General features: G+C 29.4%; 3 protein-coding genes across 3 annotated transcripts; all 3 read right to left on the bottom strand.

Annotated features, from left to right (window-relative positions):
* Window positions 1-91: 91 nt before the first annotated feature.
* Window positions 92-4,885, bottom strand: HELRODRAFT_169061 (hypothetical protein; the record flags this gene model as incomplete). Its single annotated transcript, XM_009014894.1, has 4 exons — window positions 92-156; window positions 2,092-2,248; window positions 3,277-3,375; window positions 4,811-4,885. 4 exons carry the CDS (start codon window positions 4,883-4,885, stop codon window positions 92-94), a joined length of 396 nt encoding a protein of 131 aa, XP_009013142.1.
* Window positions 4,886-5,795: 910 nt separating this feature from the next.
* Window positions 5,796-9,699, bottom strand: HELRODRAFT_169062 (hypothetical protein; the record flags this gene model as incomplete). The annotated part of the gene is made up of 5 exons (XM_009014895.1): window positions 5,796-5,885; window positions 6,690-6,788; window positions 9,134-9,232; window positions 9,446-9,547; window positions 9,664-9,699. 5 exons carry the CDS (start codon window positions 9,697-9,699, stop codon window positions 5,796-5,798), a joined length of 426 nt encoding a protein of 141 aa, XP_009013143.1.
* Window positions 9,700-13,616: 3,917 nt separating this feature from the next.
* On the bottom strand, window positions 13,617-14,856 carry HELRODRAFT_169063 (hypothetical protein; the record flags this gene model as incomplete). Its single annotated transcript, XM_009014896.1, has 5 exons — window positions 13,617-13,921; window positions 14,001-14,066; window positions 14,313-14,483; window positions 14,678-14,698; window positions 14,802-14,856. 5 exons carry the CDS (start codon window positions 14,854-14,856, stop codon window positions 13,617-13,619), a joined length of 618 nt encoding a protein of 205 aa, XP_009013144.1.
* Window positions 14,857-27,541: the final 12,685 nt, after the last annotated feature.

The raw sequence follows: 27,541 nt of genomic DNA on the forward strand, positions 1-27,541 counted from the left end.
TAATGTTGAGCTGAGGCAGTCGCATTTCGAACTTTTATGAACTTTTTTGAACTTTATTTATCTTTGAACTTTATCGAACTTTTACGAACTTTTAAATTTTTCTTTCGAACTTCACAACTATGCTTCCAGTTTCAACTATCTTCTTATCAGATGAAACTTTTAATTAAAATAAAAGTAAAAAATTGTTATATTACATATTCATATTATATTCAAATACATGTATAAAATTCAAACATACATACAAAACTAAAAATTTGCTATGTTGCTACATTTTATGGGTAACATTAACAACCCTCTGCGTGTCTGCATGTCAAGTTAGTAGAAGTTAAAACCTTATTAAGAGCCCAGGAAATATTCCAAACAAAATAAATGTCATCACAATGTAATAAAGATCCCACTATAATTTGCAGTGAAGCGCTCTTCAATAAAGACTACAATAATTAACGGTTAATGACATACCATCAGCACACATCTGTCTCCATCTACATTACATTATATTACATTACATCAATTTTCTCATATTTACTCTGGTAATGTTTTTCAATGGCGCATACATTTGTTGTTATATGTTAAACGAATAAATAAATGAATGGAAGAACAACTGTAAACAAATAATACAGAATACAATTTTGTTAAACTGGTAACGGCCAAGAGGTTTTCAAAAATATTATAACCAGATAAAAATCCCAACGTTTAATGTTATTATTAGGAAAGGAGACATGCAGAAAAATAAACAACACAATTATTTGCATTTGTTTCTGTTCATTATGAAGGGCATCGGGTGCGAGTGAAACATGCATCATACCAGAGAAATTGAATTTAAAAATAATATGGTAACCGTGGTTAGACTTCATTTGGCTCAAAAAGCAGATGTTTTTTATGTAATACTTTGCATAAAATGACCATAAAAATAATTTTTTAATAACAAAAAATAATAATAACAACGACAACAATGGTAGTAATAATAATAATAATAAATACAACCATGAACAATAATAACAATAAATTTAAAGTAACAGTAATAAATTACTTGTTTTTCATATTTACAATGAAATTTGTCTCATGCTCAATCTTTTGTGAAAGGCATTGAGTATAATGAATGTTTATTTCATAAGCTCAAACTAAACCAGCAAGCTTATGGGGATTCAAATATATGTGTATGTGTGAGAATGAGTTGCATGGTCATGTGGAGAGCATATCTAAGGATAAAATTGACCATTAAAACTATCTTCATTATGAAGAAAACATGTGAAAGAAAATTATAATATTCTGAATGTAATAAATAAACCTTCATTCAAGTTGAACATCCACTGATGTGTGTTGGCACTTATTCTTCAATACAACAAACTAATTAATGCATTTACAATGACTTCCTAATTTGAGATGAGCCATCAAAATAACATTGAAATGAACCATGGTGAATGAACATAAAGAATAAGATGAATCACTCAAAACTATGCAAAAACAAAAGCAAAGACATGTGTTGATAAATCTTCTAAATGTTTAACATTTTATCTATACACATAACTGCAAACAGAAAAAAAAACTAAAAAAATATATCAAAGTGCCACTCTTGAATGATTGATAATGTAAATACTAGAATTACTTAGTAGATAATGTTATGCTAGTTAACTTTAAAAAAATATGAAAAAATCTCTTAGTAAGCATCAAAAAAATAATTTCTTTTTAACTCTGGCAATTATGATAAAAAGGATGGTAGCAGTGATGAAAAAAATTCACAACCAAAATTATTACATGAGAGAAAAAAAATCTAATCAGTCATAAAAAATTTTTTGAAATCTTTTGAAAATAATTTTTTTTTTATTACACCCAACAAAAACTGAACATATCCAACCAACGCCCAATTAAATAAAATGATGAACAAGTTTTGCTTACACATTCAAGTTTAATAAACATTTAGGTATAACAAAAGAAAACGCTTCATTTACTATCAAAACACCAATCATCAATCAACCAAATGACCAAACAACCAACCAGCCAACCAATCAATCAACCAATCAACCAACCAACAAATCATTCAGCTATCAGATAAATGAATTAACAAACTGACCATCCTTGGATCAAGTTCACTTTGCAGCAGCATGACAACAGCGTGTACGTCATTTTTCTTGGCAGCAAGATGCAGAGGCGACAACTTGGTCTTCCCCTTCTGCTCATGTTCTGTCAGGATGTCGACCACCTCGTGGTTGTTCTGCTGTACAGCCACCGCCATTGGAGTGTAGTTGTCCTAGGGTTGCATTATATCACAGTGCTACATCATTGCATTGTACTGCATTGCATTACGGTGTATTAATAACTAATTGATTAACGCACTACAGCAGTAATTTAAAATGAAAATTACCATAAAACAGCAAGTATGAAATTTAATACAGCCCATAGAGAATTTAAAATTAACAAAAAAACATGCACAAACAACAATTATGATCTAATTTGAGGTGAGAGAATTTAATTAAAGTTGAGCAAACTTTTATTTCAATCAAATTCATAATTCAAATATGCGGACCCGACCCAGTCAAAATAAATGCAAGACATTTTTGTATTTTTGAACATTGAAGATTACTATTCCAAACAGCAGATCATTTGAAGAACACCGACAAACACATGATTATAAATAACAAATTTAGATATATCCCATGTCATTTTTGTATGAGACATAAAATTAAATAGCAACAAATCATCAAGATATATACATGATAAATAAACAAATTTAAATGAGCTGACAGTTTTGTCAACCAGCCCATTCATGTTTTGGTGATTTTTTTTTCATCATCATACAATCCTCACAATTCATCGCATTCTATACATTAACATCACATACATTAACACATAAAAAACATCAATGAGTCACAAACCTTAACACAACCACAAACATTAACACAATCACGTCAACAGTTTAGAGATTACAAGCACACCAACACAGACAAACACATAAATAGACATTTTAACATTACCAGGTCATACCAGATAGACATAGATGAATACATTACAACATTCACACATCAAACATGACATGCATTAGCAAACCTTAACACCACGCACAGCACAATTACTGACCAATGATCTATTTTTGGTTTTTATTTCATTCTTTCATATTTTAACAACCATCGAATTGTGTATTCATTTCACATTCAATCCTATTTTCATTTTCTATCAGAGCATCATCTCAAACTGCATGCATAGTTAATTAGAGTCCCCAACAAACACAAACGAAATAACAAAGTACGAGGACAACCGCCAGACTACAGCAAGACAAACCTCAGTGGCTATAGCAGGATTGGCACCTCGATCCAGTAAGTACCTCACAACGTCAGCATGGTTCTCCTGGGCAGCCATGTACAGAGGAGTGAAGCCAGCCTGTTTCAATTGTAGTGGTGGTCGTGTGCATATCAATGTAGTGTGTTTATTGATGTGTGTGTGTGTGCATTTATGCATGATTAGGAGTGACTGTATTGTGTTGCATATGCATGTTACACGAATTTTTTGCAAACATACATTCTTGTCTGTGAAATCCATGGAAACATGTTTAACAAATGTTAAAATTAGATAAGATAGCTGACTAGTAAAAATGGTAGTAAATTTAATTTTGAAACTCCATGTCAAATCTAATTAGAATTAGTTCATTCTTAAATTCATTTCTATCTGTCCAAACAGAAATAAAGCAAGTAATTTTTAATTTGGATTTACTTGCTATACGTGTATGTGAGAATGAAGGCTTGAATGTGTTATGGTAATGTGTTCGTGTGTACCTAGGTAAAATGTGCGCATAGCCACAAATGCTGAAATTGTGCTAGCATTGTGCAAGTTTAAATTTTAATAAACTGACATTCAAACATTGAAACTCATAGAAAAATATTAAAACATCCAAAATAGGAATTTAGAATTCATGTACGTACATGTACAAGCAAACGATTAACTAGCAAACATGAAAAATGCGTAATCTACCAACGTGTGATAAATGCATTCCCAAATAACAGGCAATCAATGACAAAATGAACAATAAAATGAAAAACTTTCGCAAACGATGATAAACATCATTAAATGACAAATAGTCCATTCATTCAACATATCCTAAGCAATAATAACTCGCACTGTCTCCCAACTCACCTATTTATATATCATCACACATCACAAATCACATATTATACAACAAGACAGCCATGCATTAGAAATTCCCAAGATTGAAATTGTCTACATTGAAGCACTTGTATATATCATGAATTTCTACAAGAATATACCAGCCAGTGGTCATCAACTCTATCTATGCCATTGGGCTGAATGAATGAATTGTATGCAAATGTAAACAATTGTATGCCAATCTGTATGCCTAGGTATGTACTGTGTACACACATTACATACAAATGAATGCAATAGTGAGGTATTTAAGCACTTGTGCTGCACAAACATTTAAGGTCAGTGTACATAGACATACAACGCAGCTCAATCTGTTCTACATATTACTCGATATATGTTTTTTGCATTTGAGTTTTAGTTCTGTTTTTCTTTCTGCTGTTTTTTTTCTACAAAATAAATTAATGATAAATCCAATTCTTTTGGTTATTTGTAGATTGGAAAGAGTAAAAGGAAGATATGAAAAAATCTTAAAAAAAAGAAAATAAAATAAAAAATGTAGCAAAGTAATATATTAAAGAAAGATGGAGCAGTAAATTAAAATAGAAAAACAGAAAAAATTTCAATGAAAAAAATTCACACATTAAAATAAAAAATAATAAATATGAAAAACCGTTAAAATTGTGGATAAATAATGGATAATCAATTCAACAGAACATACATCCTGCTCATTTGTCAGCTGATATGTGCTGGAAGAAAATTCTTCATTTCTAACATGTTTTCTACTCAAAGCCATTTAACAACCCAGAATGTGTTCATTTATTTTGCACAAGGATCAAATGATAACAACTTTTCATCATTCTGATAATGGTGAAAGGATAATGATCATCATTAATGAAATGAAATTATCATCATTTATATCATTATCAAAAGAGAATGACCATAATTGGTAAAATGAAGATTACAATCATCATCATCATCATTTTTCATCTCCCCACTATCATAAACGTCATCATCCTCGTCATCGTCATCCTCATCATTATCATCACCACTACTATTGATCAATTTTTCCAAAACATAATGGATAAGAATTGATGAAATTCAAATGATTGACAGTTTAATGCATACTTCCCTTAAAGCATGATTCTATATTTGTATGCTGTGAATCAATCCATACACATTATTCTCCTGTCCCTAAACCTCACTCACTGTGGTAGTATGCTTTGAGAAAACACAACACATCCCATGCACTGCAGTGATTTGAAGATACATCCACACACAAAAAATATCTTTTTCCAGAATGACGAGACCATTGAGTTACTAGAAAAGAAAAATTCTAATGATACCAACGAATTTTTGTATTTCGATATTGATAGAGATTTAAACTGAATTCTATTCAAACAGATATAGAATACTAATATAAACAGCAGCTAACGAGAATTAATGAGAGTACAATTTTAGCTAATAATTCAATAGCACAGGCCTGGTTGAAGCATGTAGGCAGAACATGAAAAATAATTTAAACGTCATTTGAATATTAATATCCTGTGAAGAAAAAAAACTAAAACTACAAAAAAAAAAACATTAATTGAATCTAAAAATTATTTATCACTCAACATAAGATACAGAAAAGAGTAAAGATTGCTAGTGATTAATAAATGATGTATTGAGGTGAATCCATCTAAATGACAAGGACATGGTAACTATTATATGAAGCACTTGTGCTTTAAAAAAAAATCTGTTTTATGGCCTTCATAACATATGTCACGATGCAACCTAGCTTGCAACAGACTGTTCTGTTTTCATAATAATGTAACATAGTTGTATGTGTGAGTGTAAATGTACCTCAGGTTATCATCTATTTATTAATCATTGTTGCTATTTTAATGTTCAACATTATCAATATGTGTTATTGAAATGAATTATATGATAAGATAGGATCAGTTTGTAATGTGAATGAATGAACTTGCTTGGCAGAGAGGCAGAAAGAAAATTAGTAAAACCATTGAATATTTATACAATATTTCAATCATATAAACTATCAGAAGACATCCACTAAATAGACCAGTCATCTATAAAACTCATTTGTTAGGCTGAATACTCTCATATCTAATCAATGATTCATTGAAACGAGCAAATATAATCTAGTAAGTGAAATTAAAAACTAACTCACAATTTCAAACAATTAGCCAATATAAAATACAAAAAAGTGGAATGGTAATGGTAAAACAAGTCAAACAAAGTTCTACAAAAAGCAAAGTTATAGTGTAGGGGTGGGCAAAATACGGCCCTCGAGGTCTTGTTTGCCAAAAAAAAGTTGTGGACCAGACATTATGACCAAAAAAAAGAGTGACAAATCTTAAAAAAATTCTCTCCGGGTATAAAAATTTGCCATTAAAGTACATATGCGGCCTTTTCAAAGGTAAAATATTTCTAAATGCGGTCCTCACAGCAAAAAGTTTCCCACCCCTGTTATAGTGTATCTATCTATATACAGCTGATTCAGTGTAGTGAGATATACATAACAAACAACCAACAAACTTTCAACCAAAGAACCAACAAACCACTCAACAGACCAATCAGAAAACCAGCCAACCAACCTGTGATTGAATGTTAACATCAGCACCATGATCGATAAGCAGCATGACAACTTCCAACTGACCAGCCAATGAAGCCACATGCAGAGCTGTGTTTCCTTTCTGTCAGGTGCACAATTAAAAATTAGGTGTCGAAATATAATATACATTTCCAAAATTATTAATAATCATTTCGTTATTTAATAAACCAATTTTATAAAATTTTATATTATTATTATTAATTTAATTTAACTATTTTTTATCAAAAATCTTTAGTTGAAGTTCTACCAGACATATGGAATAAAAATATATCAGCACAATCTGATCTGAAAAGTTCATGATAAAAAATAAAATATGCCAAATGGAAGCTTATTCATTGCACAAGTATTTTCAGACAAGAATAAAAATTAACACCATATAAGATCATATCTTAAAAATATCTTAAGAAAACAGTTTTGTCCTTAGAAATCTTTGTTTCTAATACTGAGCTATTCAAAAAAAGCTATTATGAATTTAAGAGTAGAAGTTTTTGAAAAAATCTTTAATGGCACAAACAAATATAAAAGCTGCAATAAATTTGCATAAAATTTTGATTTTAAACCGCAACAGACTGAAACACCATATATCAAATGTAAATAGAAGTACAAAAATGTTAACTTATCATGCAAACACAAAAGAATCATGCTACACAAATTAACAACTCATTTAAAACACATTTTAACCGCACTACAACACAACACAGCATGATCCAATAGCTCAAATAAGAAAAAAAAAGATAAAACATACAATAAGAAACAATACATATGACGCTAACACAACAAAAAAGCAGATGACAGTACAATTTCAATGCAATGAAATTTGTACACTGATTTCAAGAGAATGCTACAGCACACATGTCAAAAACATAACAGGATGAAACATTAACCAGCCATCAGACTGAACAACCGAAAATCTATTTTCAATTATTCATGTAATGCTTCAGTGGATTCACAATCAGTTGTGCACGGTTAAACAATTGGGCATACATACATACAATACATACACACACAGCTAAATCAATACACATATATGAAAATATTGTTTATAATGGATTCAATTATCCATTCAGATGCATTTTCTCATAAATTCATCAGCGGGCCACATAGTTTACCCACCCCTGGTTTAGTGCATAGTAGCATTCAAAAATAATATAAAAATTGGAAGAATATTTTCGTTCTGTTCTGACCATTTATTTAATCATCATCTTGATAATCAGTTAATCAGTAACATTAATCATGGTCATCCAGGTGGCCATCATCATCACCTTCATCGTCACCTTCTTCATCATTATTATTATCAGCATCAACATCGCCACACCCTGAATTCGTACAAGATTTACAATTAATTTATTCATAACTTATAAATAGCTTCAAATAATAAAGGAAAAATAGAAAATGTATTTCAACATTATCTGTTAAATTAAATAATAATAAATGTTTATTATTAAGTCTACAAAAAACACAAACATAAACTTTTAAAACTCAAATAATGTACTTTCAACTTTATACAACACCCTTTGATAGTAACACATGCTTAAATGTACGCATATTCCCTTCTCACATTTTAAAGAATATAAGCATTCAAATGTGTATATAAAGAAATACTCACATGTGTTTACACATACTTGCATAAATTCTGAACAATATTAACATAACCAAGGCTTATATGGTTTCATGTTACTGAAATTATGCACCTCTGTAAAAATATACATTACTTATTTATACACTGCAATCTGGAATGAGTGATTGTGGGAATGTCGAATGAAAATAAATATAAAAAATTCCATCTCATGCAAAGTATTGATATTCAAAATGGAAACAAAACTGCAAAAAGCAAACAAAAAAATTGTTCAAGTAATTGATTGATCACTGCATACTTCTTTTTATTCATACATGTCCATAACATACATACAAATACAACACATACACATATGTATATACATTATAGAAATTATTATATGCATTGTATAATATGAATACAATATGTAATATATTTATACTCCCATACAATTACAATTCATGTATATATATAAACATATAATATAAATAGATATGAATATAATGAATGTATGTATATATGTATATATATATATATATGTATATATATATATATATATATATATATATATATCTGCATATACATATGTGTGTATATGGAGCATGAGAAAATAAACAGTGTGCACAGAGCAAATGAATGAACACCAATCTAACCTATACAATTATCAAGTGCAAATCAGATATAAAAATAAAAGAAAGTTATTTAATCAATTGATGATGCGTGTTTGCATTACCATAAAAAAAATATAGGCAACTATTTCTAGAAAGATTTACTTTATGATAAGCAAAATAGAATTTTCTAGAAATTAATAGAGTAAATAAATATAACCTAACAGTGAAAAATAATGAATTAATGTGAATTCATCAACCAACCTTAGATTTAGAGTCCACCACACATTTTCTTCTTATCAATTCATTGACAATATCAACATAGCCATCCTTAGCAGCCAAATGTAATGCGTTTAATCCATTCTGTTCAAATGATTAACAATAATTTAAAGCACCTTTGTCATGTACGGAATTATTTAAATGATAATTGAACAATTAAACATAATGAAATATAAATAATAACTAAAAAAAATCACTTGGATCTTAATAGACAAGCATTTAAAATCAGTAAATAAAAAACTGAGAGAACTGAAATGAACAACTACAAAGAAAAGTATATAGGAGATTACTACTAACACTGTTGCAGACGTGGACATCAACTTTTCCAGAATCAAGAAAGCGAACCACGGCATCTGTGTCTCCGCTTCGAACTGCCTTCAAAAAACTTGAGTTGTCTGCCTGGTTTCAATTGAATTCAACATTCATTAACATCACCATCTATCAAATTAATTCAATAATTTAATAATCTCATTAAAATCTCACTAAAACCAAATCAATTTTACCTAGACTCAAACCATATTATGATCACTGTTTGCAAAATGATTAGCCATATATAATTAATAAAATGAACATGAAAAATTTATAAATATTATACTAAGGTGTCCCAAAAAACCAGTCGGACTTCTCATCATAAAAGACATTTCAATTCATCATTGCAACATTTCATCATTATAGCAATTCACCATTGCCCATTTCAACATTATATCGATTCATCATTATAGTATTCCATCACCATAACATTTCATCATTGCGTAAAATGCATTTAAACCATACATGGTAGAAAATCCATGCATATTTTATTTTTGAAACTAATTTTTAGTTTTATTTTTTAGTGTGTGGATGATCTTATGAAAAAAATAATATTCAATCTTAAAAATATGACAATATAATGGTAAAGTTTACTTATTTATATTCAATATGGATACATTTATTTATTTTTCTGTTTCTGTTTAATAATATTTCTTCTATAAATTATGAAATTTGATGACATTTTCATTTTTTAAACTTTTTGTTTTTTTATTTTTTCTTGACTTTATTTAATTTATTTATTATCCTAAAACAGAATTTTTCTTCTACAAATTATGATATGATCACATAAGATTTTGTAATCTTAAGATCACATAAATAATGAAACATTATGGTGATAGAATACTATAATGATGAATAGCTCCAATGATGAAATGTGCAATGATTAATTGCTAAAATGATGAAATGTCTTGTATGCTGAGGTGTCTGGGCACCTCCAAAAAATATATGACCAATTCAAACAAAAAAAAAACTTGATATTTATTATAATTTTATTATTAAAAAATCTAAAATTATTTACAATAGACATTTTTCAACTTTTTCCATTATCTGCTTCCAAACTAAAGTCTATTTTGATTCAAACAGTGCAGACAACAAAAATTCATTTCAAATTTACTTAATTATCTAGATTTTAACAATGGTGACAAAAAAAAGCAATGAAGTGACAGTTGCTAGCATTTCCCTATTTTTTAAACAACACATCAAAAACATGAAACATTTTAAGTCCACACCACAAATATTCAAACTGTATAATCTGTGTATGTATGTATAAGTCTATCTATATGTACAGTGTGTACCATTATGATTAAGGTAAATGTATAATGTATTTTTTATGACACCTAGTAAATATATAATATAATATTTATTTATATTTAAGACATAACTATGATTCTGCACTATAACTAAACTAAACTTTGTTCTCAAATACTGAAAGAAGATGCCTAATTATGGTGGTGACCTGATCAAGCAAGCAGACGAACTGACTGCTGATTAGTTAGATGAATAAGCTATGATAAGAATAAGAATGAGCATATAATTATGATGAGCATCAAATCATATTGTTATGGTGCTTGAAATTTATTAAAAAAATTAAAAATAAGATGAAAATGAAGATGACAGATGAGGAAAACGCTGTCAGCAAATCAATTGGCTAATTTGAATAAATGCAATTCAATTAATAATAATATTCAATATTATTTAAAATTATTATTAAATATTAATTGACAGGAAGGAAGGAAAGAAATAATAATAATTTTTAAATTGAATTTGCAGTTTTTGCTAATAAAATACAAACTTCACAAAACCCGAAAAAACTTCTATATCTTAGCTGATATCAATTATAAATACTAAATAAAATAAACATTGCAAAAACAATTAAAATTTTTACCTTTGATGAAGTTTTTATTGGATCAGTCAAATTGTTATAATTATCAATCAGTTGATTATTATTTAAATTTTGTGGTAATTTTAACGCCATATATTTCGAACTGCAGTGAACTTTAACATAAAATTTTAATTAATTAAAATTTCAAAATTTTAAATTTGTTAAAACGTACTAGTGCCAACAGGTAAAAACGTAATAATTATTATTAAGGCCGCCATTTACGAATGCCAGCCAACGGTAAAATGCAGACTTATTATCGGTTTAATTTCTAGATTTTTTGAAAACGCGTCCTGGGCTTGTCCTGGGCATAATTCATTCTGAAAAAGTTAGATTGATTTATTCGTCATTGGACAACTTTTTGAGTTTATTCCATATTTTATCGGGAGCGTGTCCAAATCACTAGATATGGATATATATGTATATATATATATATATATATATATATATATATATATATATATATATATATATATATATATATATATATATATATATATATATATATATATATATATATATATATATATATATATATATATATATATATATATATATATATGTAAATATATATGTGTAAATATGTATATATATATTTATATTTTTATTAATTATAATTAGTGATTAATATATATGAAAAAAGATAAGGGCATGTGCGAATAAACAAGCAATCCAGTTAGAAGCTTCAGTTTATGTTGGAATCAAGACCATAGTAGAGCGATATAGAGTAATCAGTTAAAGGTTAAAGGTCTTTATTACACCCTCCATAGGTTCAGAGGGTACAACAACACACAAACAACGCATCATACGCATCGAGCTAGACAACGCATCACACGAAGCATAATATTATAGGCGGGAATCTTTTACTTATTATGTTAGAATCGAACCATGGTCACTGCATGCACTGCGGTATAGCACCAGGCGACCTGATCCACTAGGCCATCATGCAGCCCAATTTATAGATATCACTAATGATTGCAAAAAAAATAAACTTTTTTTCATCCTGGTGGGACAAAAGAAATTTTTAAAGCGTTTCAAACAAGAAAATTACCGCTCTGCAGAACCATTTACAGCGTTTGTTTCTGCGTATCGCATCTGAAGCGCAATGTTTTCATTTGAATATATCTAAAAAAAGAATTGCGATCTCCATGTTCACCCATAACCTATTTTATTTTACATTTTTTTAGGTCCAGACATTCTTTTATTTAAACAAACAGCTGTGCTCAAAACAAAAGGTACAAATATCCATGGTACAAATAAAGATTATAAAATATTGAGGTTGCCTGCCATGGCTTGAAAAATAGGCCTGAGTTTTTGTCCAAAGTGGTTGACCAAATAGCTGACTTCCAAAGCAATCACCCAGATTATAAGGAGGTCGAAAATAAATTCTGCTCACATTTTGCAACATGTAACGCCACGAATTCTGTAGCTTATTCCACAGAATCAAAGAGCTCAGTGATTTTTTCACGATCAATAAAATTTTCCAAGGTGCTAAATTTAACCCCGCTCACTGCTAATTCCTCATTACATATAATAACCATAATTTAGTATTTCGCGAATTTTGTTTTTTGTTATTGTTGCACCTTGTATCATGAACTAATTACAAGATTTTTTTTATTTTCTTAATCACCAAATTTGAAAAAATTCCAACAATCCCAGAGTTGAGTTTGAGTTGTAAATTCGAATTTCAGGTTATAACTAAATAATGGATGACTAGATAATTTTTGCGTTATTTATTACTTTTTTGTTTTTTAGTTCTTTGTTCTTCAGAAATTTTCAGAAACTTTCATTCAATAATTTTGACTGACTTTTGTGGAGGTGTATTTATTTAATCAGAGACTGCTTACGAGTCGATTCGACTAATCAAAAAGCCCAACTTAAATTCGTTCATTAAAAATAACGCTGAAGTTTGATCCGATTACCATTGAAATGCTAACTTGTCATGCACTTATTCTGCTACTGCTACTTGTTATCGCAGCTTAGATAATCTAAATAATTTAAAAACTTTAAAATGTTTAAGCGAGCAGTTTTGTAAACAATAACGATTTACATTTATGTTTTGTTTTAAAATTTATAATACCACCGCACCGAATGTTGCATTGTAATAACTACAATTTATCCTTTCACAGCATGTTCAACGGCAGAAGGCTCAAACCAAGCAGTAGTTTTCATGATTTTTTTCATTTTTATTATCATCAAAACCAAATGCAATGAATATCATTTATTTATTAAAATATAATTAATCATTCATTTCTCAGTAATAAAATGTAAGAACGACAGTTAACGTGGCACAACATTCTTCTCGCAGATGTAACAGAATGGGGTTGTAGGATTATCATTGAGGATCTTCATTGTTCTATTCATCGCGCTCAGAACTAAAGCTGTATTGGTCGCAGTGTTTACCGGAAAACCGGTAAACCATTCTATAGAAACATCAAGAATCGGGTAGGTAATGTAGGTCAGTCCGTCGCAGAGGCAAGATGAACTAGGGTCGAAGTGTTGGATTGTTGATTTGACCTTATCGTAAACCGAGAACGCTCCAGAAACTTTCCAGCTGAATGCTTTTGGGTTTATTGGACCATCGACTAAAATTGAATAATTGGTCGTGTTAGTGATTAAATTTCCATTATTATCATTATTGAGGTAATTATTTAAAATATTAACTTTTTGTTATGAAACCGGCTGACCAGAATTCAATATTATTTCTCTGCTTCTTGCAATTGGTTGCATCTGTTCAGTTTATTAACAAGAATTTCATGAATGAACATCTCTTTAATGACGATAACGTTTTGTTTGTATTTGTAATATAGCCTCTTTTCTAGTGCCACACTATATAAGAAAGCATACCCTACTGAATAACTGAACTACTAATGTACGTGTTCCATTTTGCTTAAAGGTTTGTGTGCTTATTTGTTCTGTACGTGCTTTCCTGTCTTCTTACATAAGGTAGCAAACATTCGCTTTTTAAATGATAACCTTTCAGAAGGGAGACGGCCTCGAACAAGTTAAAGGAATCAAAGGTGTTGTCTATGGAGACGAGGTTGGCTCCCATGCTGTGGCAGTGTTTCGAAGCGTCGCTCCACGGCTTCGGAGTGGTAACAAATTGGTAGCATATGCCTCCTATGTTCAGGAATCCTGGCTGGCAGTCTGTTGTTGTAAAGTTAATTAATTAATTAATCAATCAGTCAGTACGTTGTTCGATAAGTAATGGACATAATTTATTAAAACTATCAGTTTTATGCATTTCGACATCCATCCAATTTTTAAAAATTTATTTCTTAAACTTTTAAAATATGCATCATGTGAAAATCTATCTTAAAAATTCGAAACAGTAAACTTACTTCCACAGAAACAAATTTGCCCTGCATCAACGAAATTTAAGTAATTTAATGCAATTTATTAAATGCATGTTTAACTTTTTATTAATTTGTATTAAATCAATTCTGAAATCTTAATAAGTCTAACCGTCGACGGCTAAGATGATGTTTGAAAGAAAGACGATGGCGAGTAAGAGCCCCATGTTTTCTTTTGTAATCATCCACACACGTTCGCGCTCCCATTTATATCAGTTGCCACGTCGTTTAATCAATTCTATCGCACCCGCAGATTTTCAACATTTGATTTGTCGTTAATTTAATTCAAATATCACAAATATCAACCGGTACGATATGATGACATATTAATCAATGAACGTCACAATTGGAAAATTTCAAGTTCGTTTTAAGTATTATTTTGGACTGCCATAATTTTTAATCGCATTTTATTTCAGTTATTATATTTGAAAATTTTCATTTTTATTTCGAATATAATCTTTGTACGGTGTTTGACATTTAAAAATTTAACAAATTACAACAAGTTAAATTTTACCGAAGACTGATTTCGACAAAACAAAATCACAAAACTTCATCATTATTATCTGTCCGATTTCAGTTTTGCTTCATTTTTTCGATCATTGGCTCCAAATATTGATGAGATATGAACTTTATTTAAACACTAGACTAATATACTTGTTTTCATTTAATAAAGCGTGTCATTTAAATTAACCTGTTGAAATTATAGTAACCAATCTTGTTGTACAAATTTCCATTTACGTGGTTTACATTATATATTTATAAACATTTAAAAGCGGTTGGCAAAAATTCCAGATATATTAGAAAATAACCATTAATTTGTTTTTCTTTTTCAAAATATCTTTTTTCATTTAAAGTAAGGACAACTTCACCAGCTTAAAAATTAACGCCACACAACATTGAAGTGAACAAAAATGTTTGGGCGCAGCAACGATAGTTTTTTTTGGTAAGTTTAAAAATTGTTGTAGAGATGGAGGAAATATGGGAATGCCTCCTTCCCAATCACCCAATATAGGGTAGGAAATGCCTCCTTCCCAACCAGCCAAGGTAGGTAATGGATGTGACAACAAATTCCTTATCCACCGATTTACATTTAACAATATAAATATGTATTATGAAATGGAGATGTTTATTTAATTTTTATGGGCAATTTTTAGTTAGAAATGAACTGAAATTGCTCTTCTTCTATTTGTCGTTTCAACATTTTGCATTGTGGGTCATTACTTTTTAATTTTCATTTATTAGGAATTAATTTTTTTTATTATACAATTTTTCAATTAAACAGTATGGCATTGTTTGTTAACTTTTTTCTTTTGACTTGAATCAAGCAATTCAAGTAATTCAGCAATTAGGTTCTATATCAATCAATGACTTTCTTTCAACGTTATTTAACATGTAGTTAAACATAATGTTTTTGGTAATAAAAAAGTTCCTGAGGTTCAATCAGTAAATCCTTGTTTTGGCTGCTAAAATACCACTACGTTAGACTAAAAATTGTATTCAGCCATCACTTAAAAATCATGTGTAACGTAGACTCAATACTAACGTTCGTCTTCAAAGAATTGTTACAAACACTGCTACTATTCATCCAAATTATGACCAACAAAAACACTCAATCAAGCATGGATTACAAAAATGACGATTGCATCTGCTCTGTTAAAACTCTACTTGTTTGTCACCGAATGTTGGAAGCACTTCAAAGCCAGTTTCCAGTCCTACATTTATTACATTTTCTTAATTGTCTGATTTTTTCAACTACAAACAGGTTTTATTTATTCAACAAAAACCGCGTTGTTAAATATATTCGTAAAGAGATAAATGAAAAATAAATGTTAACCTATCTATTTAACGCGAAGTACAACGTTTTGAATACAAAAATTTGTTGATCACAACAAATTATTAAATCAACTTAATGTCAAGGTATTTAAATTCTTGTAAAAGTCAGCAGGTTAAAATTCAATAAACTAAAAACAACTTTTACAATGCAAAAGTTAACCTGGAGCTGATTGGGACAGTTGTTTGTAAAATCAGGATAAAGTTAAAAAAAATCAAAAGTGAAGTGGACCTTAAATGTATGAATTTTGTCAGTCTGTCGCAAAATGATGAAATAAAGGTCAAGAGTGTGGTTTTTGAAAAGAATTATGAAAATTGGTTTGACCTCTCATACCTCCGATGAAGATGTATTAAAACAGTCCGGTTGTGAAAAGAGAAAACCACTACAAATAATCCGACGGGGGCAGTTAAAGTCTTTTGGTCACATCATTCGGAATGGAAAATTTAACAACTGCTGGAAAGATTGCAGGGAGAAGAGATCGCGGTCAATAACGAATTACATTCGTGAAAAGTGTTAAATATCGGCATTTGTAGAGATCGATAGTCGCCAATGTCTTGAAAGGCACGAGAAAGAAGAAAAACACATGGCTTAGCAGCCACAGGCAAAGACCCAGTTGTTGACCTCGATGGTGTTTCTTTGGAAAATCCGGTCTAGCGTTCTCTTCAAAATCCGTTTCATCAGCTATGTTCATGAAATAAGGGTGATTAGGCGTTATCTTAATTTGGTAGACAGTCTTTATTTGCACGTAAATTTAATTTTGCAATTTTGTTCTGAATGATACAAACAGTGTCACCGGGCATTTGCAAGAATTTGAAAATTTTTGTTTAGTTTGACAAATCACGAAAATTTTGCGCGGCAAGTTTTCCCTCCCATTTCAGTGTACAAATATTTTCAGTTGTTTCAGCCAATATTTAAAACTCGCTGTCGCTGATTTGAAACTTTTCACTCACTTGTACCAGTCGTGAAGTTTTCTATGGCATTATAAACATCATCTGTTAAACGAAACGAAGCACTGTTAGCGCCTCCGAAGGTAACTCATTGGAAGCGTTTTACAAATAAACAATCTAATACAATGCATCGCATGAATCAACTTAGATGTTGAAAAACTAATGAGTTAAAGAAAGGATAAGCATTCGTTTGTTTGATTGTTGTTAGCTTCTTTACTCATATTAACTATTCAACATATTTTACCATATTTAATCCTTTTTTAATTTTTAAATTTTTGTCCAACGTCAACTATATTTAATACTAGAAACTTTTTATTGCTTATTTATGCATTTTTATATCACCCAAACATTGTACCAGGAAAGTTTGAACAATGGCTACTGGTTTGTTTCTACTGAAGAGAAAGTTACTTCCATATATATTATATTATTATTGTAGATTTGTAGTGCACTTCCGTTGAGTTACCTGTGGAGGCTTCTATTGAGTTATCATTAGAAGCGCAACTTGGGCTCCGTTTTATTGAATAGATGATGTTTAAAGAGCAGAGCCATCAAAAACTTCACACCCTAGATATAAGTACTAATAAGACCTCACGATAAAATTATTTTTGATATTATATATTAACAATTTGAAACATATGTACTGTTGAATTATTAGATCAAACAAGTTTGTTCTTATCCAAAAAAACGTTCGATTGATCGCTTAATCTGATCTTTATGTTCATTATCAAATTTATTACTGAACTATTGAAATGTTTTTCATGTCTTAAAGTTTTCAAAAACAACAAAAATGAAACGCTTTTAGTATAATGAATTGGAGTGAATAGAATTTGATAGGAAAAACAGTAAATAAATTTATAAAAATTTTCAAAACTGAATTATAAACGTAATAAATTTTAAATTTCATGGTTTATGTTATCAAACATGGGTACATATATCCATGTATACAACACAACATCTGGCTGAATCACTGAAGTAAATAGGTAATGCTGACATTCGGTAAATTTTTCGGAACTTTAACAGACACAATTTCGTTTCGGTGAGATTGTAATTTGCTGGGAAAAAGGGGGGAGAAGAATTTTCAGTAGAATACTCAACACTCAACGGGCCTCTATTATATCTACAGAAAATCTCGGCATTCTTGACTTAAAGTTTGATAGTTTAGAAATTGAATTTTATTACCTCTCAAAAGTCCCAGTAGATCTATTAGAACATTTAAACAATGATTTGTCACAATTCATTAAATCTCAAACTTTCGTGGGTCGAATGCGAATGAATCATAGTAGTCTCACCTGTAACGCTAATAGTTTAGCGCTTGATTATTTGTTATACTATCACAGGTAAGAATAACTTGACAATGTTTTAGGTGTATGAGCTAACAGCTGTTATTGAAAATGTTGTTGTGTTCTTGTGCTGTTGTGTGTGCTGTTGTATGTAGTAGTTGTTAATATATAATTGTGTTATATTATATGCTGTTGTTAATAAAATAGAGATAAACAGTTTGCTGTGTTTGTGTGTTATGCATGCATACAGGCAGTGAACAATTGATCACTCTGTCGTCATATTTTTAATTATATTATGTTAATTGTACAATGATACAAAGATTATTATCACATAGTTGAACTCATTCAAATTTCAACGAATTTTTATGTATGTCGTTGGCTACTTTGCTCTAACTAAATAGGATTTAGTTTATTTATTTATTAATGAACAATTTTCGTTAGAATATGAAAAGAATTGATTGATTGATTTGATTGAATGAATGCAGATATAAAATTATAAATTGATAAATAAGTAAATTAGTAAAGCTTATTTTCTGTATGTACTTCTATTTAAAACCGGTACGTAACAAATATTAATTTAATTAAATTAATAATTAGTAAATTATTGAAAAAATTTAATTATTGAATTTGGAAAAGTAAATTTTGATTTCTTCTTAAAAATAACTTAATAATTATATTATCACAGGTTAGAGCGTATTTATTTATTTTATTATATTATAATTAATTTAATAATTAATTTTTAATTGGACCATCTGTTTTCACTAAATTATATCGAATTCATTTAATATTTTAATTAATTTAATAAATTGAAATCTCTTTCATTTTTTCAATTTTAAGTTTTAATTACAGAGTTTTACACTGTTTTGTTTTTGTTTTTTAATTTTATTATTTTGTTATAAAATAAATTAAATAATACAGAATCAATGTTTGCCGGTGGATTAATTAAATTAAATAAATTTTAAATGCTGACTAAAAGTTTCATTAAATAAAATTCTAACAGCTCTCTCTTTTTTAATAAATAAAATAAATTAATTTTTTTTGTTAAATGCAAATGGTAGTAACAATTAAAAATGGTATTTATTTAAAGTTTTAATATTCAAATGACAACAAAATAAGTAATAAAAGTATTAAAATTAACAAATTAAATGATTAAACTTGCTTTTATTTAAAAATTATCTACTAAATAAAAAATCTCTGCTTAAAAATCAGCTATAAATAAATCTTAATTTGCAAATTAAAAATGAATAATAACTGTTAAAAAGGTAATAGAATTTTTTTTAACTAAATTACTAAAATGACTAAAAATGATTTTAAGATTATTATGATTTATGCCATGCTGTTTATGTTTATTTAAATTGTTATGAAAAGATTTGAAATAAATTAATTTTGGAATTATGAATTTATTTAGCTTATAAAATTAATTCAATATTATCATCTAATTGGTATATCATGATGTTGTTAGTACAGATAATAATATGAATGGCATTCATCATCCATCTATTTCACACTCATTGTGGTAGTTGTAATGATGATGTGATGAACTGATGAACTTACATTTTTTAACTTGTAACTTAATTTTCAAGGCATCAATTATAATAATGATGAAGACAAACAACTGTGTGTGGTTCCAAAAATGATGTTTATACAATTCAAACATGAAAGTTCACTCGCGCACACGTACACACACGTGCGCGCACACACACACAAAGTTTTAATCATTGATTGTCAAGCTATAACCATTTATCACATTTATTTACAAATAACAGATATATTATTTACAATATTATATAAAATTTTATGCACATTCATAAGGGATGCGTAATATATATATATATATATATATATATATATATATATATATATATATATATATATATATACAAGTGTATATATATATATATTATATATATATATATATACACTTGTTTGTTGAAACTGTGTCTGAGATTCTGGCGGAGTGGAAGTCGGAATTTTTTAAGGTGCCAAACTAGGAGTCGGTTTTTTTATCCGAATCCGTTTTTTTATTTGAAAAAAAATGTTTTTTTCTGAATTTTTTTTATTTTTTTATCGCCCCATGTACTTGTCGCCGGGGACATAGGTACCGCGCCCCCCGCCAGCTCCGCCTCTTGTCTGAGCTCGGAGTCAGATATTTTTCATCCTACACACTGTGTAGTTACGTTAAATATGCATATATATGTATGTATATATATACAATTAAGGTGTCTACATATACATATATATCGATATAGATATGTAGTAAATCATTATATTACTCTATATATCACCATTTAATGACTGGAAAAAAATATACACATCGACGACTGGTTTTGTATTTAAGTTAACAGAAAGAATGCATGTTGAAAACAAGTTGGAAGTTTGAATGAATGAAGAAAGGAATGAATGATTGAATGAACCAACAAACGAACAAACAAACAAACAAACGATGAGTGATAAACGAACGAATGATAGAATGAATGAACGAAAAAAAACAAACGAATGAGCGAACAAACAAAACGATAAAACGAATGATCGAAAAAATGGATAACAAGAGAATAAATGTGTGTGTATGAATGTATTTTAAACTTGTTTTTGTTATCTGGTTTAATTTGCTATGCTGGTAGATAACGCTATTTCAATTAGATCTTATTCAAATGTTTATGTGATGAAGATGATGATGAAGATGACTATGACGATGATGATTACTTCATTAATGATGATATGAATTTTTTTTATCTAATTTTTATTCATCGCAAAAATATTAATAAATTTTTTCAGTATTTTTATTGAATATATTATATTCCAATATATTAATTGAATATGATGTTAATTTGTCATCTAGTCTCAATCTACCATAAAAATTTCGACTTAGACATTATCATTTGAATTTATTAATGAACGAATGAATTAAATATTTTCATTATATGCCATCTTTTTCTCTAGCACTGGCTTCCTATAAAATATAGAATAATTTTTAAAATTTGCAGATCTATGTATAAGTCTCAATCTAAATCATTTCCTAAGTACTTATCAGATATATTAATTGAAATTAAACGCCCCGGTTTACGATCGATTTCTTGTTCTCGCTTCTTCTGAACTCGTGTTAAACACTCTTTTGCTAAATCTGCTTTTGCTTTTTCTGGCCCTTTTCTCTGGAACTCTCAACATACTTCATTGACTAATTCTCCATCACTTACGAAGTTCCGAGCGGATCTCAAAACCCATCTGTTTGCAAAAATTCATTGAGGAGCGCTGTTGAACATTGCGGAAATAGAATAGCTTTACAAGCTGATTGATTGATTGATTGATTGATTGATGGATGGATGGATGGATGGATGGATGGATGGATGGATGGATGGATGGATGGATGGATGGATGGATTGATTGTAGAAACTAGCCGGGAAAAAGTTGATCTACAAATGAAGATGTTATATATTACTTATTCTTAATGCTTTGAAATGGAGGAACTGGGCTGGTGCGTCGGGGTGCCTGGACTGAGATTTTTCCGACCGATGGTATCGGTTTTGAGTTATATAAACAAAATTTATATCAAAATTCACCAATAAACTAAAAATAAAAAACTTTTACTGAAAAAGATTATTAAATAAAGGTCAATGTCAACAAGGCACATCATAGACCATTGTGGGAGCTGAAATGCCGTTAAAGTTAACCAATAAAAAAATAAAAAAAGTTAAAGCTTTTAACTCTGCTGCTCGTCTAGATGCTCGAATGCTCGTGTCCCTTTCTTCTCTCATATATCTTCATATCTTGCTCTCTTGCACTGGCTACTTATAATATATATAATAATTTTTAAAATTTTCACATTTAGGTATGTATATATGTCTCAATCTAAAGTATACCTATAATATATATAATAATTTTTAAAATTTTCACATTTAGGTATGTATATATGTCTCAATCTAAAGTATATCCGAAGTACTTATCAGATATATTTATTGAACCTAAACGCCCCGGTTACGATCGTTTTCTTGTTCTCACTACTTTTTAACTTGTTTTAAACACTCTTTTGCTAAAACTCCATTTGATTTTTCTGGTCCTTTTTCCTGGAATTCTCTTCCTCCTACTATGACTACTTCTCCATTACTTACGGAATTCAGAACGGATCTCAAGTCCCACCTGTTTGCGAAATTAATTGAGGAGCGCTGTTGTACATCAAGGAAATAGCGCTTTATAATTTAATTGATTGATTGATTGATTGATTGATTGATTGATTGATTGATTGATTGATTGATTGATTGATTGATTGATTGATTGATTGATTGATTGATTGATTGATTGATTGATTGATTGATTGATTGATTGATTGATTGATTGATTGATTGATTGATTGATTGATTGATTGATTGATTGATTGATTGATTGATTGATTGATTGATTGATTGATTGATTGATTGATTGATTGATTGATTGATTGATTGATTGATTGATTGATTGATTGATTGATTGATTGATTGATTGATTGATTGATTGATTGATTGATTGATTGATTGATTGATTGATTGATTGATTGATTGATTGATTGATTGATTGATTGATTGATTGATTGATTGATTGATTTCTTAAATTACTGTTCCATAAACTCTTGCAATCTCGAAAAAAACTTTATAAAAAATATTTTTTTATTTTCATCGTACTTTGCCATCTAATTTCTACGGCTTCCGTGTTCCTGTCGTTTTGGAATTTTTCAGTTAATGTACAAATATTTTCTTTCGCGAGGCACTCATATTTAGAAGAACGATATTTTATTTGTGGTCGGAACGCAATCATTCAACAATTGTTAGAATTTATTTTATTAATGAAAAGGAAGTTGCCTAACTCTTTTTGACGCAGTTTCGAATAAAACTCAGATCATACTTGGATCATAATCGCTATCTTGCAACCTTTAGAAACAGGCAAGCGTGTCTTGCGTACCGTGCATTTAAACGGGAACGCAACGCGGTTTTCAGAGATTAAAAGATTCCTTCATTAATTATTTTACGTGTCCCGAGGGTGCAATACAGCGAATAGAATTAAATAACGTTGAATTCCCAACAACGTTCAACGAGACGGCAGTTAAATTTTAACGCGTAATTAAAATAATTTGTTTAAACCTACTACCGTCAATTATACTACCACTACCAGAGGCGCCAACTTCATCAAATTATGTGGAGAGGCAAAATAATTTAAGTATACGTTTGTTAACTTTTCTACAATAATTTATTTCGCGTATCGTTCTTCAATAAATTTACAAATATACAAGTTGGATTGTGTGAAATTGTTGATTTAAAAATTTATCATCGCAATTTCCCAAGCGGTATAAAGATTGCAATATTTAAAAACACAATAAAACTACAAGAAATCGGAAAATTTGTAACCCTAAAAAAGTATAAATGCATATTGTTTTGAAATCTAAAAAGCAAAATGTTACTCAAAGATATTTACCATTTGTGCCTTTGTTTAAAAATCCAAACGAACGTCTCCTGAAAACCACTAGCAAGCAATTACTTTTATAATTTTTTACCAGTTTCAGCAATTTCTGACGGAGGCGATAAAATTTGGTTAGTTTGTTTGAAGTAATAATAATTCATGAACTCATAGTATGTAAATGTGGTGGTGTTATCATATCATGTGTGAATACATTGTAATGTAATTACAGGAATTTTTTATACTTAATAAAATACTTTTTACATAATTACTCTGCTGACACTAAGTTATTGTAAACGTTTTACGAAGCATTGTTTCATTTTAGTTTAAGATAATTTTGGTATGGCTACAACTTTTTCTTATTGTTGAAGATGATGTCGTTGACCTAATATTGCGGATACATGTGTTTTTATTGTTTTGATAATTACTGTTAGAACTGTTATTAAGCATTCTTCTAACTTAGATTGTAAACGTCGAAAGTAAATTGTTGCAAATGCGTAATATACAATCTTTTTGACAAGAGTTGTATAAAAAATGTTGTAAATGAGATTTTCAAAATATTTTTATAAGCTTACACTCGAAAATTACAGTTACTTCTGCCTTTTTAGAATTCATTTTGTTTACAATCTGGATTGTTTTTTTATATTTATGAATACTAACCTAATCGTGCAATAATTTTTTTATATGCATGTTGAACTAATTGAACTTTACTTTCTGACCTCTTCAGATAATTTATCTCAAGTTTCACTGATATTTTGACACGGGGAAATAATTTTGTTAAAATTTTGTTATTTCGGTTTTGAATATGTTTTAATATTTTGTAAAAAAAAGGTGTAAAAAGAAAATATTTTAAAACATTTACAGCTAGATAATTAACAATGTGGTTTAAGCCTCACGTATTATGCATTACCTTTCTCGTAAACATTAATAAGAAACATTGCTATTGATTACATCAATTTAAAAGATATTGAGTGAACAACAGGTTGTAGAAAAACTTTCCCATTCTTTCTCGTAACTCACAAATCGTGTTATATTGAAGAAAAATTTTTACGCCGACTTCAGCATTGACACAAATGACTGAATGCAATAAGATATACCTCATTTCGTTACAATGCTAGGCTGAACTTAAAAATTTATTCCAACTCATGCTAATTAAACTGAAACCATCCATCTACTTTCGGAAAAATTATCAAATGTTACGACCTGATTTAGTTTCATGGCCTAGTTCGGTGAAACGTTCAGGAGTTCATTTTCATATACCATCTTATCAGCGCACTTCTATAGATACCTAAACATAAAATTGATTTAAAATTAATTTGTTTTAAGTAAAATGTTCTGGAATGCACCGTCAGAGATAACGCCAACATAATTTATTTGACATATAAGATTTTTATTCTTTTAATAAGTTAGAGCTTTTTAAATTAATTTTATGCAAAGTTATGACGTGATTTTAATTTCTCTGACAAATTTAGCGCTATGCATAGGACGCTGGAAAAATGACATTATTTTTATTATTATTTCTGCTTAGGCTATATTATTCTGCAGATAATTTTAAACGATTTGAAAAAGAAAAATGCTATTCTATTAAGATATTGAGTAAGTTTGCAAGTTTTTCTCTTTTTTGTGGCGGAAAGTTATTTAAGAATGGAAAAATGCAAGTTGAAACAGTTATGAAACAATTTTAATATTGTTCTTTTTATATTTATAAACGATTTAAAATATGTTAAGTATACGTGAGATATGCTTCAATTCTATTTAACAGAATCTAAACACTGTGCTTATTTATCCAAAAGAACTAACACGCAATTTATTTTTATTAAAAAAAACTTCACTATGCAGTCAGAATTGTCTAACTTGAATTCTCAAACATTTAGTACCTAATGTATGAATGAATGACTGAATGAAGATTGTTAGAATTAACATAACAGCCTGCCAGGCAGAAAGAAGTTTGAAGAGATCGTGGTGCGTGTTGTTTCAGATGCGAACTCACTTGCGTCATTGAATGTCAATTCTCTACTTCTCGCTTTGCTGTCACGCTGTTCATCTGCATATTTTAAATTCATTATTTTCAATTGAATTTCAACGAATTCTAGCTCACTGATTCTAAAAAAATTCATTTTTTTCAAACAATTCTCAAATTGTTTGTAATGCCAATTTTTTCAATCATACAATTGGCAACACTTAATGTTTGCTGACTCATGGATGTTAGCAGACTGGTGGATAGTGGGTTCATTGTCAAACCATTGTAAAAAAAAATTAAAAACAAAAAATTATTAACATTGCTTGATTTTGCAGCAGTTATATTTTTATTTTCTGTTACTTTCTAAAATCAATCTATTATAAAACTGACTGTTGTTCGAATGAAGACAGTTTTTTATTTTATAAAGTGCAGACAGAAACGCTACAACATCATCATAAGGCATTGTTAAACGAACACTTGAAACGAGAAGTTGTACATTATGGGACAAACATTTCTTATCAAATACGCACATCATAAGGCATTGTTAAACGAACACTTGAAACGAGAAGTTGTACATTATGGGACAAACATTTCTTATCAAATACGCACGTGAACCTGGTGATAATGTTAACATTTTTTGCGAAAGACTACAAGTGTATCGTTAAACAGACGTAATACTATGATGTCACGATATTGCTCTACCAGTTGATGATTATGAAAGTGTTTTTACCAAGAATTTGTAGATCAAAACACTCATGCTTTTAATAAATATGGGCAAGTTAAGTATCGTTGATTCTATAATTAATATTTTGTGGTTTTGTTTTTAAAATTTAGATGGTGATGGTTGACCTGTCGTTGACGCTTATATCAATATCTTATATGCATTGGCGTTGTTAATTTTCATTTGTTTATATTAGCCAGGTATTGTATTATTGCAGTATTAGTTATATAAAAATAATCAATCAATCGATCTTCGTTTTGCGTCCAGAGACCTGGTTTCCCGAGGTAGGACGTATTGGCATAAGAGTAATTTGGGGAAAAGTTTTTACATCCGGACACCCATCCTAACGACAACCACCAGTTATAAGCGGTGGGCCTAGCCTTTCGCTCAAAAGCACGCAAGGCAGCGTGGATGCAGTTTTATGTCATACCCAGGACCAAGTTATATAAAAATAAATTGAACAGAAATTGCCAAGACTTAATTCTGCACATATTAGCTACGTGGAACGCGGTCACAGTATAAATTATTATTATAAATACATTCCATATACCTCGCTGAGTGGTATTATTTTAAAATAGTACTGTCATGACGAAATAACTAATTATATAATATATGGGCTGTGTATACTTCATGCACACAACGCATGCTTGCTAATGTAAACAAGCATGACCAGACTTGTGTAGACAAAAAAA

The sequence above is a fragment of the Helobdella robusta genome, assembly GCF_000326865.2.
Source record: "Helobdella robusta unplaced genomic scaffold HELROscaffold_14, whole genome shotgun sequence".
Taxonomy (NCBI): Eukaryota; Metazoa; Annelida; class Clitellata; order Rhynchobdellida; family Glossiphoniidae; genus Helobdella; species Helobdella robusta.